Raw genomic sequence first — 13,196 nt, 5'->3', positions numbered from 1 at the left:
GCACGGTGGCAGTGCACACGTGCTGCGTGTAATTTACTATTATGCACATTTGTTTATTTGTTAGGATCCCCATTAGCAGGTGCCCTAAAGCACAGCTAGTCTTCCTGGGGTCCACATGTGCTTCGCGATTAACTTCTGCATATTTGGCATGCAAGCCCAGCATTTCGGGGGTGGGGTGGGGGTGGGGGGGGTAATCATCCCTGCGGAGTACTATGAGACCGAGTTTTGGGGGGGGGGCGAGAGAGCCAGTGCGTTAGCTAAGGGGGACCTGCTCACCTATGTCCTGCACCTGGACGCAGAGCTAAGGAAGAACCTGCTCACCTATGTCCTGCACCTGGAAGCAGAGCTAAGGAAGAACCCGCTCACCTACGTCCTGCACCTGGAAGTAGCAGAGCTAAGGAAGAACCCGCTCACCTATGTCCTGCACCTGGAAGTAGCAGAGCTAAGGAAGAACCCGCTCACCTATGTCCTGCACCTGGAAGAAGCAGAGCTAAGGAAGAACCCGCTCACCTATGTCCTGCACCTGGACGCAGAGCTAAGGAAGAACCCGCTCACCTATGTCCTGCACCTGGAAGCAGAGCTAAGGAAGAACCCGCTCACCTACATCCTGCACCTGGACGCAGAGCTAAGGAAGAACCCGCTCACCTATGTCCTGCACCTGGACGCAGAGCTAAGGAAGAACCCGCTCACCTATGTCCTGCACCTGGACGCAGAGCTAAGGAAGAACCCGCTCACCTATGTCCTGCACCTGGAAGCAGAGCTGGTTGTAGATGACGTTCTGGGCCCGGCCGCGCAGCTGGACGCAGTACTGGGTCCAGACGGACGTGTAGCTCTTGTTGAAATAGCACTCGTTCGGCACGGTGACCGAGTAGTCCGGACACTCCTTCCAGTCGCTGGGCAGGGAGCTACTGTCCGAAAAACACACGCAGTAACACCCCAGCTATTAATACTAACAATATACTGTTACTCTAAATAATACTCAGCTACCTCTTAGACACCCAAGGTCATGTCACATGGTTTTAAATGCAGCACATAGACAGGTACAGTACTCGCAGATGTCTGCATGTACATCATAATATCCATAATATCCATGTCGTACTGCATTACTGAAACATTTACTTCTGTTGTTCGGTTCAAGCAGTCATTTTCCCAGCTATTTTGTTGTCTTCTGGGGGGTTGGGGGAGGGAGGGATGCTGTTGCAGCCAATCGGCAAGGGTCTGGCCAGGCCTGTCACAACTGATTTCCTAGGCAAAGTATAGCCCGCCAGTAGAAGCTGCTGCTTCTTTGAAGGTGTCTGGATGACACTCTCTCTTTTTTTTGGGAAGATTTTCACCCCCCCCGAAAAAAGCCGGAGCATTCCGCTTACGTGGCGAAGAAGACCCTCAGGGCCCCGGGTTCCGTCAGGTTCCGGAAGCTTCCGGCACTCCACCAGCAACGGAACGTCTCCTGCTCCCGAGACAAGCAGCCGGTGAAGTGGGGGCCCTGCGGGGGGGCTGAGAGAGAGAGAGAGAAACCGAGAGAGACAGAGAGAGAGAAACAGAGAGAGAGAGATCAGTCACGAGAACATCATTTCCTTAACCTGCTGATGAGGGGCGTGACGTAGACGGAGTTTAAATACACAAGTCCCCCCTCGTATGAAAATACAAAATCCTGTGAGACAACCTTGTCGGTTTGAATTTGCATAAAAACTATCAGGATTACAGAGAGGAGGGAAGGAGTCAGTTGAAATGCCACCAGCCCCCCCCCCCCGCAGGTATCCACCTTATAAAAATCTATATTTTCTAGGTCCAAGAAACTGAAATCTGCAAATTTTTTGCTGATGTGTTGTTTTAATACTTTTACTTTTTTGCATTCACGAACAGCCAAGAAATATTTAAAATTCATTCTTGCAAAGAAAAAAAGATTACAAAAGCCTGTGGCGAAACTGGCTTGCTTTCCCCTGTGGTCAAACGGGAGGTTTTCAGTGAGCGGGGTTAACTGGGTGTTAGTTATGCAACAAGCGTTACAACGTTATTACACATTGAATGATCTTCATGTTTAACTATATGATGGCAAAGCCTAGTTTATGTTGCTTTCTTTTATTTTGTCTGGTAGCGTAAGGTTCCTGCCCTAACCGGCTCTAACTTGGCCAGCGATGAGTAATGGTTTACATATGATGTGTCTTATGGACATGAATGTTAACGAGCACAGGATACACGTCCACCCTGACCTTGCCTGCTGAACAGGTCACGATAATCTAACAGTGTTTATTACAATTTAATTAAAAACTGAAAAGAAATATGAAGAACACAATCCATTAGCTCTTCCGAGGAATCAGTTTGAATCCAGTTGCCTGGACCTTTAAATTAGTAAAAGAAAAGATGAAAATGATATAATATACAGACATTTAGAGTGACACACCCTTGTGTTCAACCTCACTAGTGTTGAGAGCAGTTATATGCCTCAAAGCCATGCTGTGCTAATACTGACAAAAGTCTAATTGAGGCCCATCTCTACGCCATGCGGATTGGCTGAGGATGATCCCTAGGGCCTATGGATTGGCTGAGACCGATCTCCATGCCATGTTGATTGGCTGACCCCAATCTCTATGTCATGCAGATTGGCTGAGCCCAATACTCTACTGTATGTGGATTGGCTGAGTGAATCGAATGGCCATCAGAGACGCCATCAAACCTGCAGAGGAAAATGTTGAGTCGCTGGCAAACTGATCAAGGGCTGTAGCTCCAGTCTGTAGCATCACTACCTGCAGGTTCGAGCACTCCGGCTGTTCCCTTGCCGATCTCTATAGTGCTTGGATTGGCCGGGGCCGTAGCACCATTACATTACATTACATTACAGGCATTTAGCAGACGCTCTTAACCAGAGCGACTTACACAACTTTTACATCGTATCCATTTATACAGCTGGATATATACTGAAGCAATTCCGGTTAAGTACCTTGCTCAAGGGTACAATGGCAGTGTCCTTACCCGGGAATCGAACCTGCGACCTTTCGGTTACAAGCCCAATTCCTTACCCACTGTGCTACACTCCATCAGCACAGTCCTTATAGGGATCTGAAGTGCATCTTTGCAGCACCGAAGCACAAAACGTAAACAACTCCGATATGGCGGTTGCCAGAGCGACGGACAGGATTCCAGGCCCCTCCCACACCGTAGCTTGCTCTGCCATAAATATCCATCTATCCACAATAGCCATTGATCCTGACCTCCATCCCCACATGCAGATAAATCAGTGAGAACGACTTTTAATTATCTTTCCACCTGCAATTATTTACTGTGGAGTCAGGCTTTTTTTAACTCATTTTTTTTTCTTTATAAACAGGAACTTTGAGGTTTAAACATAAACGGAACGCGATGTTCAGAACATTCAGAGCTGGGGGGGGGGGGAAAGGGACGCCGTTTAAAAGTAAATAAAATCAAATAAATAAATACATATAAAAAAACGCAGTTTGCAGCGGCGAAGCTCGGAGCAGGTTCCCCCCGGTCCAGGCCCGCTCCTCGCAGCGACAGAAAGACGGATTCCTGCTCCCGCTCGGGGAGGCGAACGTGTGCTGAGCGGCGCACAAACTCCCCCGACCCGAACGCAACTCCAGCAAGCTGCGGCGGCGGCGGCGGCGGTGACTGACGACACGTCCAGTCCTCCCACCCCCGCGATGAACCGCCGCCAAAACACCTCGCCAAACACCCCCCCCCCCCCAACCCCACACCCCCCTCCCAAGCTGTGGCACGGCTGCTACAGCCTCGTTACGTGCGTGTGATACCAAGTCGCTCTGGAGTAGAGATCCGGTCGCATTCATAAACGGAAATGCGAATGAGTTTTCCTCACCTCCAACTTCAGACTTTACCTCAGACCCTTACACCTTAACCTCAGACTTCACTACAGACTTTACTAACCTCGAATTGAGACTTTACTCAGCCCTTCACCTACAGCTTCAGACTTTACCTCCTCAGACCCCTTACTAGCTTCCCAGACCTTACACCTTAACCTCAGACTTTACACCTTTAGCTCAGACTTTACCTCAGACCCTTACACCTTAACCTCAGACTTTACACCTTTACCTCAGACTTTACCTCAGACCCTTACACCTTAACCTCAGACTTTACCACAGACCCTTACACCTTAACCTCAGACTTTACACCTTAACCTCAGACTTTACACCTTTACCTCAGACTTTACCTCAGACCCTTACACCTTAACCTCAGACTTTACACCTTTACTTCAGACTTGCCCAGATTTCCCCATACTCCCACGGAGGTTAGTCTAGTCATATTGCACTTCTAAGCATTTGAGATGATATTGAGGATTTAAGAAATGACAGACTGTCTACCGCTCCCCTGCTGCATTGGTTGCTATGAAGTTTTTTTTTCTTCCCCAGCCTCTAACTTGTGATCAATAGAGTTTCATAGGAGGTGAGAGAATTCAATGTCAGAAAATTTCACAAGAGTGCACTGGCAGGACCCAACAGCACGGCTAAAACCTTGCATGTCGAACACCACTCTTATCGCGCCCGTATGCATTTAGAGGTACAGGTACATGCATGCACACACACACACACCACACACGTGTGCGCACATGCACAAGCGCAAACACACGTGCGCGCGCACACACACACACGGAGCTGCAGGGGCTGTGCTTGTTGAATGAAAGAGGAACACTGATCCTCCTGTTCCCTGCAGAAACCCGGGGAGCCGGTGGGGCTGATCGATTTCCAGCTCTACACTGATTAGTTTATCGCTCTCTGTCAGCACGCCCGGAACGAGGTGGGGGGGAGGGGGGAGGGGGGGGGCAGTGTGCACAACAAATCAAACAGTGGAGGACAGCACACCGAAGCAAACCAGAAAAACCTGCCAGTCTGAGGGGGAGGGGTTTGGCCCTTTGACACGATCAAGATAACAGGCCCAGGCCAGCCACTGTAGTGGTCAGCGGTTAGAGCAGTGGTCAGTGGTTGCAGTGATGGTCAGCGCTGGGATCAGTGGTTGGAGTAATGATCAATGGTTGGATCAGTGGTCAGTGGTTGCAGCAATGATCAGTGGTTAGAGCAGTGGTCAGTTGGTGGAGTGAAGGTCAGGGTTTTGAGTAATGGGCATACTGTTAGCCCCTGGTCAGTGATCAGGGTAAGAGAGGTGAGAGGCCTCGTGTCTCTGAAACACTGGGGTTTGTAGGTGTTGAACAGAGGGTGCCGTTTTTCACCCATTCGAAAGGTCCTTTCCAAACCCGAGGGGTTTACTGTGCTAACTCACAGCCTCAGGACCTCCACGCCAATGACATCGAAGATGCTGATCCTTAACATAAGATGGGCCTATTTGTATAAAGCAAATTAAAGTGAAAAAAGTGAGTTGGCTATGAGCTTTTGAGTAAGAGAACTGCGTTCCTCCGAGATTGAAATTAATTCACCGATCCCCCAAGGTTCCTGGAAAGGGTGAAAAGATTCGGAAATGAAGATTCAGAATTTTATTTAATTTTTTTTCCAGCTGGACGTACAGACTACACCACTGCCCCTGGATGGCCCGAAACCTGGCTGAGGAAGACATTAATAAGATACGGCAGCTCTTCAGGGATCTTCCTAGGAAACACAACCTCTTTCAGCAGCGCAAATTGCATACACTTTCTCTCAAGACATTGACAGCGTTGTTTAACCTTTAAAAGTTCATTTTAGTTCAATAAGCTCCTCTTTCTGGTTTAACGAATCATCTTTTCCCGAAATAAGTTCGTTTTCACAATCTACATATCGCTTCGACAAGCTTCTACGATGGGGATGATTTGCCGTATTACAGCACCCCATCAATCACGCATAAGCTACTGCTTGCAGGCTGGTGTGTGACTGAGCAATGGCTCTGTTTTCTACAGCATGGTACAATCCTTTATCAGCAGGCTGCATGCTCAGCGCCCACCTCATATCCACCCCTGCACCCAGTGTGTGGGAAAACCAACCCCGCACCTGCGGAGAAAGGGAGAGGGCGAGAGAGGGAGAGACAGGGAGTGTGAGAGAGAGAGGGAGAGACAGGGAGTGTGAGAGAGAGAGGGAGAGAGAGAGGGAGAGACAGGGAGTGAGAGAGAGAGAGGGAGGGGTGAGAGAAAGAGGGGAGCCATTGAAAGAGAGAGAGCTGAAAACCTGCAGTGTTTGCTGCTTGTTGGGTACAGAGAGAACACCCCCCCCCCTCATTTCCAGGAAACTGCCATGTTTGAAACACAACAGGTTTTTCCCTAAAAAACATGTTTTTTTGGGGGTTTTTTTGCAGAACATGTGAATGGTGTAAGGAGAAGTGCTTGGGGGGGGGGAAGGGGTGTATGTTGGGGGGGGGGGGTTAAACTGAGTGAGCTGACCTAACCCATCCTACTGCTTATACCATTGCCTAATTATGTTATGAAAGCTCCAGGATATGAGATAAAACACATGCCCCCCACCTCACTTTTTTGTGCCCCCCCTCCCCCCGACATGCAGCCGTTTCAACACGGCTCGTACGGTCGGGGTGGGGGGGTGGGGGGGGAGGCAGAACAGACCGCTCACCTGAGAGCGCGTACCCTCTATTCACAGACACCATCGTACACAGTGTCCAAAAAGGCTGGCAGTAATTGAACATCAGAGCTCCCAGCACTTAGTATATAAATAAAAACAGCTTCGTTCCAAGCTCGCAGTGCTTGTAATGTATCATCGGTTGGGATGCGGGAAGGCAAGAGAAAAGAGATAGCAGGGACCAGTGCCTGCCTTCCACCCGGGGGACCGTCTTCATCTTCAACCGGCCCGAGAATCCGCCGCGGTCGACCCGGTCAGAAAAACGCAGCGTCGTGCTCGAAAAGCGAGTATTTGCCAGGGTGGAGAGGAGAGAGACGCATTCCCTTTTGTTTGCGTTTGCTAAATACGGAGCGTTAGAACTTTGTACCAGTTCCACGGGCCAGACAGAGCACAGCCATCTCAGTTCACAGAAGTACCACGGTTGGTTAATACCACCAGCGGTTTGCCACCGCGGGTTAAGCTACCTGAATTGGTGTGACACACCGATCCATTATGTACTTTGTACTTTCTCTGTTCCGTTCGCTTTTATTTATGTAAAGCACACTGGGTTGCCCCTGTGTATGAAGTGTGCTATAGAAAAAAATTTTGATTGACTGATTGATTAGTCCTTCAAAATGATCATATAAAATTTGCCCCCAAACCATTTCCCAGCAAAGTGGTGAAATTTTGCAATTTTCGGTTTTTCCAAGATGTCCCAAAACCTCTACGAATTGCACATTTTGATAATGTTGTGAACACATAATCTACACCACAAAAACAAATTTTCTTCACTCAAAATACACATATTTTGAACAGACAGGCGAATCAATTCTCACATGTTTTACGTGTCAACATCTTACAAGAATCAACATTATGTTCCAATGCTGAAATACGTGCGTTAGCGGGCAGGAATTACAACTGAAAACTGACAGTTTGTTTTGAACGCGCTTTGCTGTTGCTAACATCATGGTGATCTCCAGCGGAATTTTTTTTTTTATTTGAAATTTTACTGGCATGTAATTAGTATTTGAAATATGTATTAGCTCCAGTTTGGTGTAAAGTAGCACCTCTGTCCAAAGCAGTGATCACAATTACACTGACTACTGCTTGTTGCTGCTGCTGCTACTGCTGCTACTGCTACTGCTACTACTACTGCTACTACTGCTACTACTACTGCTGCTACTACTGCTGCTGCTACTACTACTGCTACTACTGCTGCTACTACTGCTACTACTGCTGCTACTGCTACTACTACTGCTGCTGCTGCTGCTGCTACTACTGCTGCTACTACTACTACTACTACTGCTGCTACTACTACTACTGCTGCTACTGCTACTACTACTACTGCTACTGCTGATGCTACTGCTACTGCTGCTACTACTACTGCTGCTGCTACTACTGCTGATGCTAATGCTGCTGCTGCTGCTACGGTCGTTTATTTTGCAGAATGTTCTGGGTGACGAAGATGTCCAGGTCCAGCCCTGCCGTAAAGACAGAGTCCACACACCGGGCCCCTGGCTCTAATCTCAGCTCTATTTTAGGAAACAGCGGGAACATTGGGCTCATTACCTGATGATGGGTCTTTTCGGATCTCTCATACAGGTAATTACAGGAACCGAGCGAGCGAGTGTGTGTGTGTGTGTGTGTGTGCGCACGGCCGTGTGTTTGCGTGAGTCACCGCCACACAGCAGTTGCTCTTAAAAACTCTAAAAATAACTTTCCGTCTCCGTCTGGGAAGATCTTTACCTACAGTCCAAGTGTGAACAGCTAATGGATTTGCACTATCTGGCACCTGCACCGAGTTGCAGGCGGGACTTTGTCCTGTAAATCTGCGTGTAAGGCAAGTTTAAGCGACGTTAATTCCTTGCCACCTTTTTACGCAAGTCCACGGGCTTTAAAAGTAAACCAGATAAAGGGAGAACCACGGGTCCACCAGGGGCACGTCCGTCGTCACGTTAATGTCAGCCGTGAACACTGGCGGCCATTTTGTTTTTTTTTTAAGTTTTTTTTTTTTAGCAGTGTTCTCCAGTAATTTGCGAGGGCGTGCGCTCAAATGGCTCAAATCTAATTTTTCGTGGAAAAAAAAACTTGATGCCTGACGATAAGCGCAGAAACCAGGCTGGAGGCCACAAGCAATTACCCGGCCCTGTCCGCAACCATTAATTCATCCCCTTTAATTAACGAGCCCGAAGGCTAGTTAGCGCTGACTGGCGGCTGCCGTTGCCGGCTTCGTGTAATGAGACGGGTAATTTTCTGCTTTTAACTGAACGTACGAAGGCCAAAGTGAATAGTGCATAAATATATAATGAATAACATTAAAAACTACAAGAAAGAGGGGGGGGGGACCAAATGAATACACATTCATATACAACAAAGTTCTCCATTCAGCAAGTACATTAGTCACATCCCACCAGCCTGCATTCACTAAGGCACAGATTCCTGAGTACATTATAATTACAGTCTCATATAATTACATAATATATAATTATAGCCTTACAGCTGAGAGAGAGAGAGAGAGAGAGAGAGAGAGCCTCTCAAAGTGGCATCTAGTCACACTGCCCATGATGAGTGCCATCTTGCCAGATCATTTTGCTGGACTCAACTTTTTCCACTGTAACTGCCTTCATCACCAAGCACACACTTGGGTTTAAGAGAGATGCAGCTGAGTTTAAGACTAAATGAGGGATTCAGGCCGGGTTTAAGACCGATTCAGGTAGGATTTAAGATAAATTCAAGTTGGATTTAAGACAGGACCAGGCTGGATAGTTTTGGACAACTGCGATCTGAAACAATCAGTCACAGCCTGGAAAGATGATGTCACTCAAACTCACTTCATCAGCCTCTCAATAACAGCTCCTAATCCAGATCAATTTGCTTAGCGATACAGGCTTTGCAGAAAGCAGTCAGGCTCCGCGCAGCTTGCTCTAAGTCGGAAAACTCAGCGACCCAACCAAATACAACCGATCCGATCGGCCGGAAACTTCTCCGAGACCTCCTGGACGAAACGACCGTGAGAAACTGCAAAAAAAAAGGGCAGCACTTTAACCTCGTAGAACACTTCAGTTTGAGGACCTGCCCCCCCTCACGGTCTCGCTCCCCCTCCCGTGTCCAAATTACGCTGTCCGCCATCCGGGACGCCATTAGGAGGAGATCGGACGGCTTTCGGCCGCCTAACGAGCACCCGTCCCGGCCATCGTAATCTCTTACGATGCGCTCATTATATCGGTTTTGAATCGGGGGTTTACGTGAGACCACTTCTGCGTGCGTGTGTGAAACCGTCCGTTTGCTGCCGGCTCAGCGCCTTAATTAGCCGCCGCGGGCCTCCACTCTGCCACTCGGCGGTCCGTTCGCGCTTCGCCGCTTCCGCCTCAGACCGGATTTGGGGCGACGTTTTCCCGCGGCGGTTTTTAAAACCGCTGGTTTTTCGCGAATAGATTTTCGAGGATTAGGGCTCTCGCTGCAAGACGCTCCCGCGAAAATCGAGGTACCACGAAGACAGACGGGCGGGGGGGGAGGGGGCGAGCATGGCGGGACGATTTCCCGAAGGCGCGTTACTGTGAGCGTTTCGGGACGTCTGCGCACACGGAACGGGGGCCAGGGACCACAGGTCGCTGATATCTCCTGGCAAAGCGCTTCCTGTACAGCCCAGCTCAGACGATCGTTCAGCCGAATCAGCGCTGTGAGATTAGGGCTCTTCGCTCGACTCGATGACAAACGACATCCACGCTGGCGGAGCACGAGGACTGCATTATGATAATATTGTACAATAATAATGCCTATGCCAGTTTCATCTACAGTAACAGTGTTATGACATTTTTCATGTACTGTAATGCGTAATGTAATCATAGCTGGTCATGTTTGCGGCAGAATTGTGTAGTCTTTTGAAAACACAAAAAAATGAAGCTAAATGAAGTTTTCATTTCTAATGCTCTCCGCTGTTCGGGAGGACATATTTCAGAAAAAACTTTCGTCGCCCGATCAGACCACGTTTCTCAGAACACCCTCCCTGGACAGCTTGCATAACAACGATTACACACACACAGAGTTCTGCCTCATCCCGGAATCCTGTCCTGTGGGAACGCTCTGTACGCGCGTGTGCGTGTGTGCGTGTGTCCACGTGTGTGCGCTTGTGTGTGCGCTTGTGTGTGCATGTGTGTGTCTGTGTGCGCGCGTGGGGGGTCGGGGGGGGGGGGGTGACTGGAATCCCGTCCTACACTCCTACACTGTACGCGGAGACCGACCCAATATGACTGTTCCGGAACAGTTGGCGGTTATTCCGTGGAAGGGCTCGGAGCCCTGCTGGCGGAGACGTGAGCGCACGCCACAGCATGCGTAGCCGACGGCAACGCGTGCTCTCCAGCCCGACCTTAACCGTTACACACGGAACACAGCTGTCACGCTCCACATTCTTTTTTGGAGCCGCCGTACGTTCAGCACACCTGTACCAAGTTTGACTCTGGCACACCACCTGCGACAGGTGCGTCGGACGAGAAGAAGCGTGTTAAATATCAGTGGAGTCCTGCCCAACGTCTCTCGTGCGTCTCCGTCCCATACCTGATGAAGGCCAAGATGAGCAAAAACGATAATATAATGAATAAATCCTTTCCTAAGGCGGACATCATGTGGGACCTCGCTTTTATTTAACGTGCGTATACCTGAGCATTGTTATTATTTATTTATTTACCTCTCCCCCCCAATTTAGAAATGTCTGTAGGAGAGAGAGAAAGAAAGATTTTGGGCACGGTTTATGCTGTGGTATAAGGGTATGAGTAAGCTTTGTTCTGGTAGTGCCGGTAAAGCACACTGAATCTGAAACCTGAAAGACGGAGAGAGAACATGGCTGCCCTCCGGCTAAATAAAGCGAGCAATCCCCCCCCCCGCCCCCCAAGAAGCCCAGGAGCGAAACTGCGCGGCTGCGGACGACCACAACACGGCACTTCTGTCAGCAGCCCCCCCCCCCCCCCAAACCACAGCCAAGGCAAAGGAGCGATGCCAGAGAAACCGAAACACCACAGCAGGGAAACCTTTTCCAGAACCTTCCTCTGCTTTGTTCGGTGGGTTCAAGTACAAAGACACTAACACACATGCATGAACATGCAGAGACAGACACACCAACACACAAACACACATGCATGAACATGCAGAGACAGACACACCAACACACAAACACACATGCATGAACATGCTGACACACCCACACACATGCATGAACACAGACATTCACACACACACACACTCATGCAAGCACACTCGCCTGCACACACACACACACACACACACACAGATAAACAAACACTAAAAAAATGTACACACACATTTCTAGGGAGGGCGCGAAATATATGTGCGTTTCTTGGAAGTGCATCTGAAGAGACAGCCCCCGGCGTTACCCTGATGGTTACCGCGGACCCTCTCTCTCCTCCTGGACAGAGTGTTTGGGCGAACGAACACGCGTAATCTTTCCAGTGGAAATACTGAGAAATGCACTCCAGGGTCCAAGAGACCGAACAGGGGGGGAAAAAAAAAAGAAAAAAAAAATGAAGAAAACCTGCTCTGTGTTTGCACACGGTACTGCCAGCAGGGTCTGCTGCCCGGGACGGGAGGAGGCTGATTTTCGGGATGGGTGTGCCCCACTGGTCTTTATTAGCTTGTGCGCTTGGAGACCCCACGGACCGCAACTCCGCGCTGCGGCCGCTGGCCTTTCGCCCTCTGCGCTTGTGCTGAAATGCGCACCCGGAGTTCCCCGAGTGTGCGAGGGACCGCGCGCGTTTGTTTGTGTGTGAGTGTGTGAGTGTGTGTGTGTGTGTGTGTGTGTGTGAGTGTGCGTGCGTGTGTGTTTTTGCATGCATGTGTGCGTGAGCGTATGTATGTGTGAGTGTGTGCGTGTGTGTGTAGGCATGCGTGTGCGTGAGCGTGTGTATGTGTGAGTGTGAGCCTGTGTGAGTGTGTGTGTACGCATGCATGTGTGCGTGAGTGTGTGTGTGTGTGTGTGCGTCAGCAGTCTGGACTGATAGACAGGCAGGCCGGCGAGCTCGTTAATGTGTTGTGCTGGCTGGCTGGCAGCTCCTTAACACCGACCCACGCAGCTGGTAAACACCAGCCGAGGAGCACACACACACACACACACACACACACACACACACACACACAGCTGGTAAACACCAGCTGAGGAGCACAGTGAGGAAAGCCTCCCACTTTCTCCTTCAGAGAGTACTTACACTAACATTAACACTGTAGTGATAACACACACGTACACACACACACACACGGTCTCACTCACGCACATGCATACACACACGTCCACAGCCTAGCCACCAGGGGGAGCTGTTCAGACGTGGCCGCTACGACGTGCCTTCGGGCACTGAGGAAACACACCGACTACACCTGTGGTGTTGAGCTTCGCGGTTCTGAAATACGCCTCGTCTGCTTGTTCAGGAGAGTTTTTATTTGGGCACGTAACACAACGGAGGCTGCACGCAGCACGCAGGCGACAGCAGCGGTCGGTATTTTCGCTGTGGCCGTCTGCTCGACAGCGAAGATGAGACCGCTTTCCGACGGAGAGGCAGCAGCTAGCACCGCTGACAGCGGGTGGAGAGAACTTGCCGTTTGCGATCGTTCACTTTTTTTTTTTTTTTTTTAAACAAAGTGCTGTTTTTTGTGCTTTAGGAAAAAAAAAAAAGAAAAAAAAACGTTTTCCCTCCC

The 13,196-nt window shown here is 49.5% G+C and overlaps 1 protein-coding gene across 2 annotated transcripts in view; it reads right to left on the bottom strand.

The window, feature by feature from the left end:
* The window catches only part of ghra (growth hormone receptor a), a 44,849-nt gene that overhangs the window by 8,514 nt on the left and 23,139 nt on the right, over nucleotides 1–13,196 (bottom strand). Inside the window, exons 3-4 of one of the 2 annotated variants that reach the window (XM_064296939.1) lie at nucleotides 1,368–1,494; nucleotides 736–908 (exon numbers count right to left, since the gene is read on the bottom strand). In XM_064296939.1, coding sequence (XP_064153009.1) covers nucleotides 736–908; nucleotides 1,368–1,494 — 300 coding nt within the window. The remainder of the gene's footprint in view (nucleotides 1–735; nucleotides 909–1,367; nucleotides 1,495–13,196) is intronic. The other variant, XM_064296940.1, reaches the window with a different exon arrangement.

This window comes from Anguilla rostrata, chromosome 10, assembly GCF_018555375.3.
Source record: "Anguilla rostrata isolate EN2019 chromosome 10, ASM1855537v3, whole genome shotgun sequence".
Classification (NCBI taxonomy): domain Eukaryota; kingdom Metazoa; phylum Chordata; class Actinopteri; order Anguilliformes; family Anguillidae; genus Anguilla; species Anguilla rostrata.
This window is presented reverse-complemented; position numbering and strand designations above follow the sequence as displayed.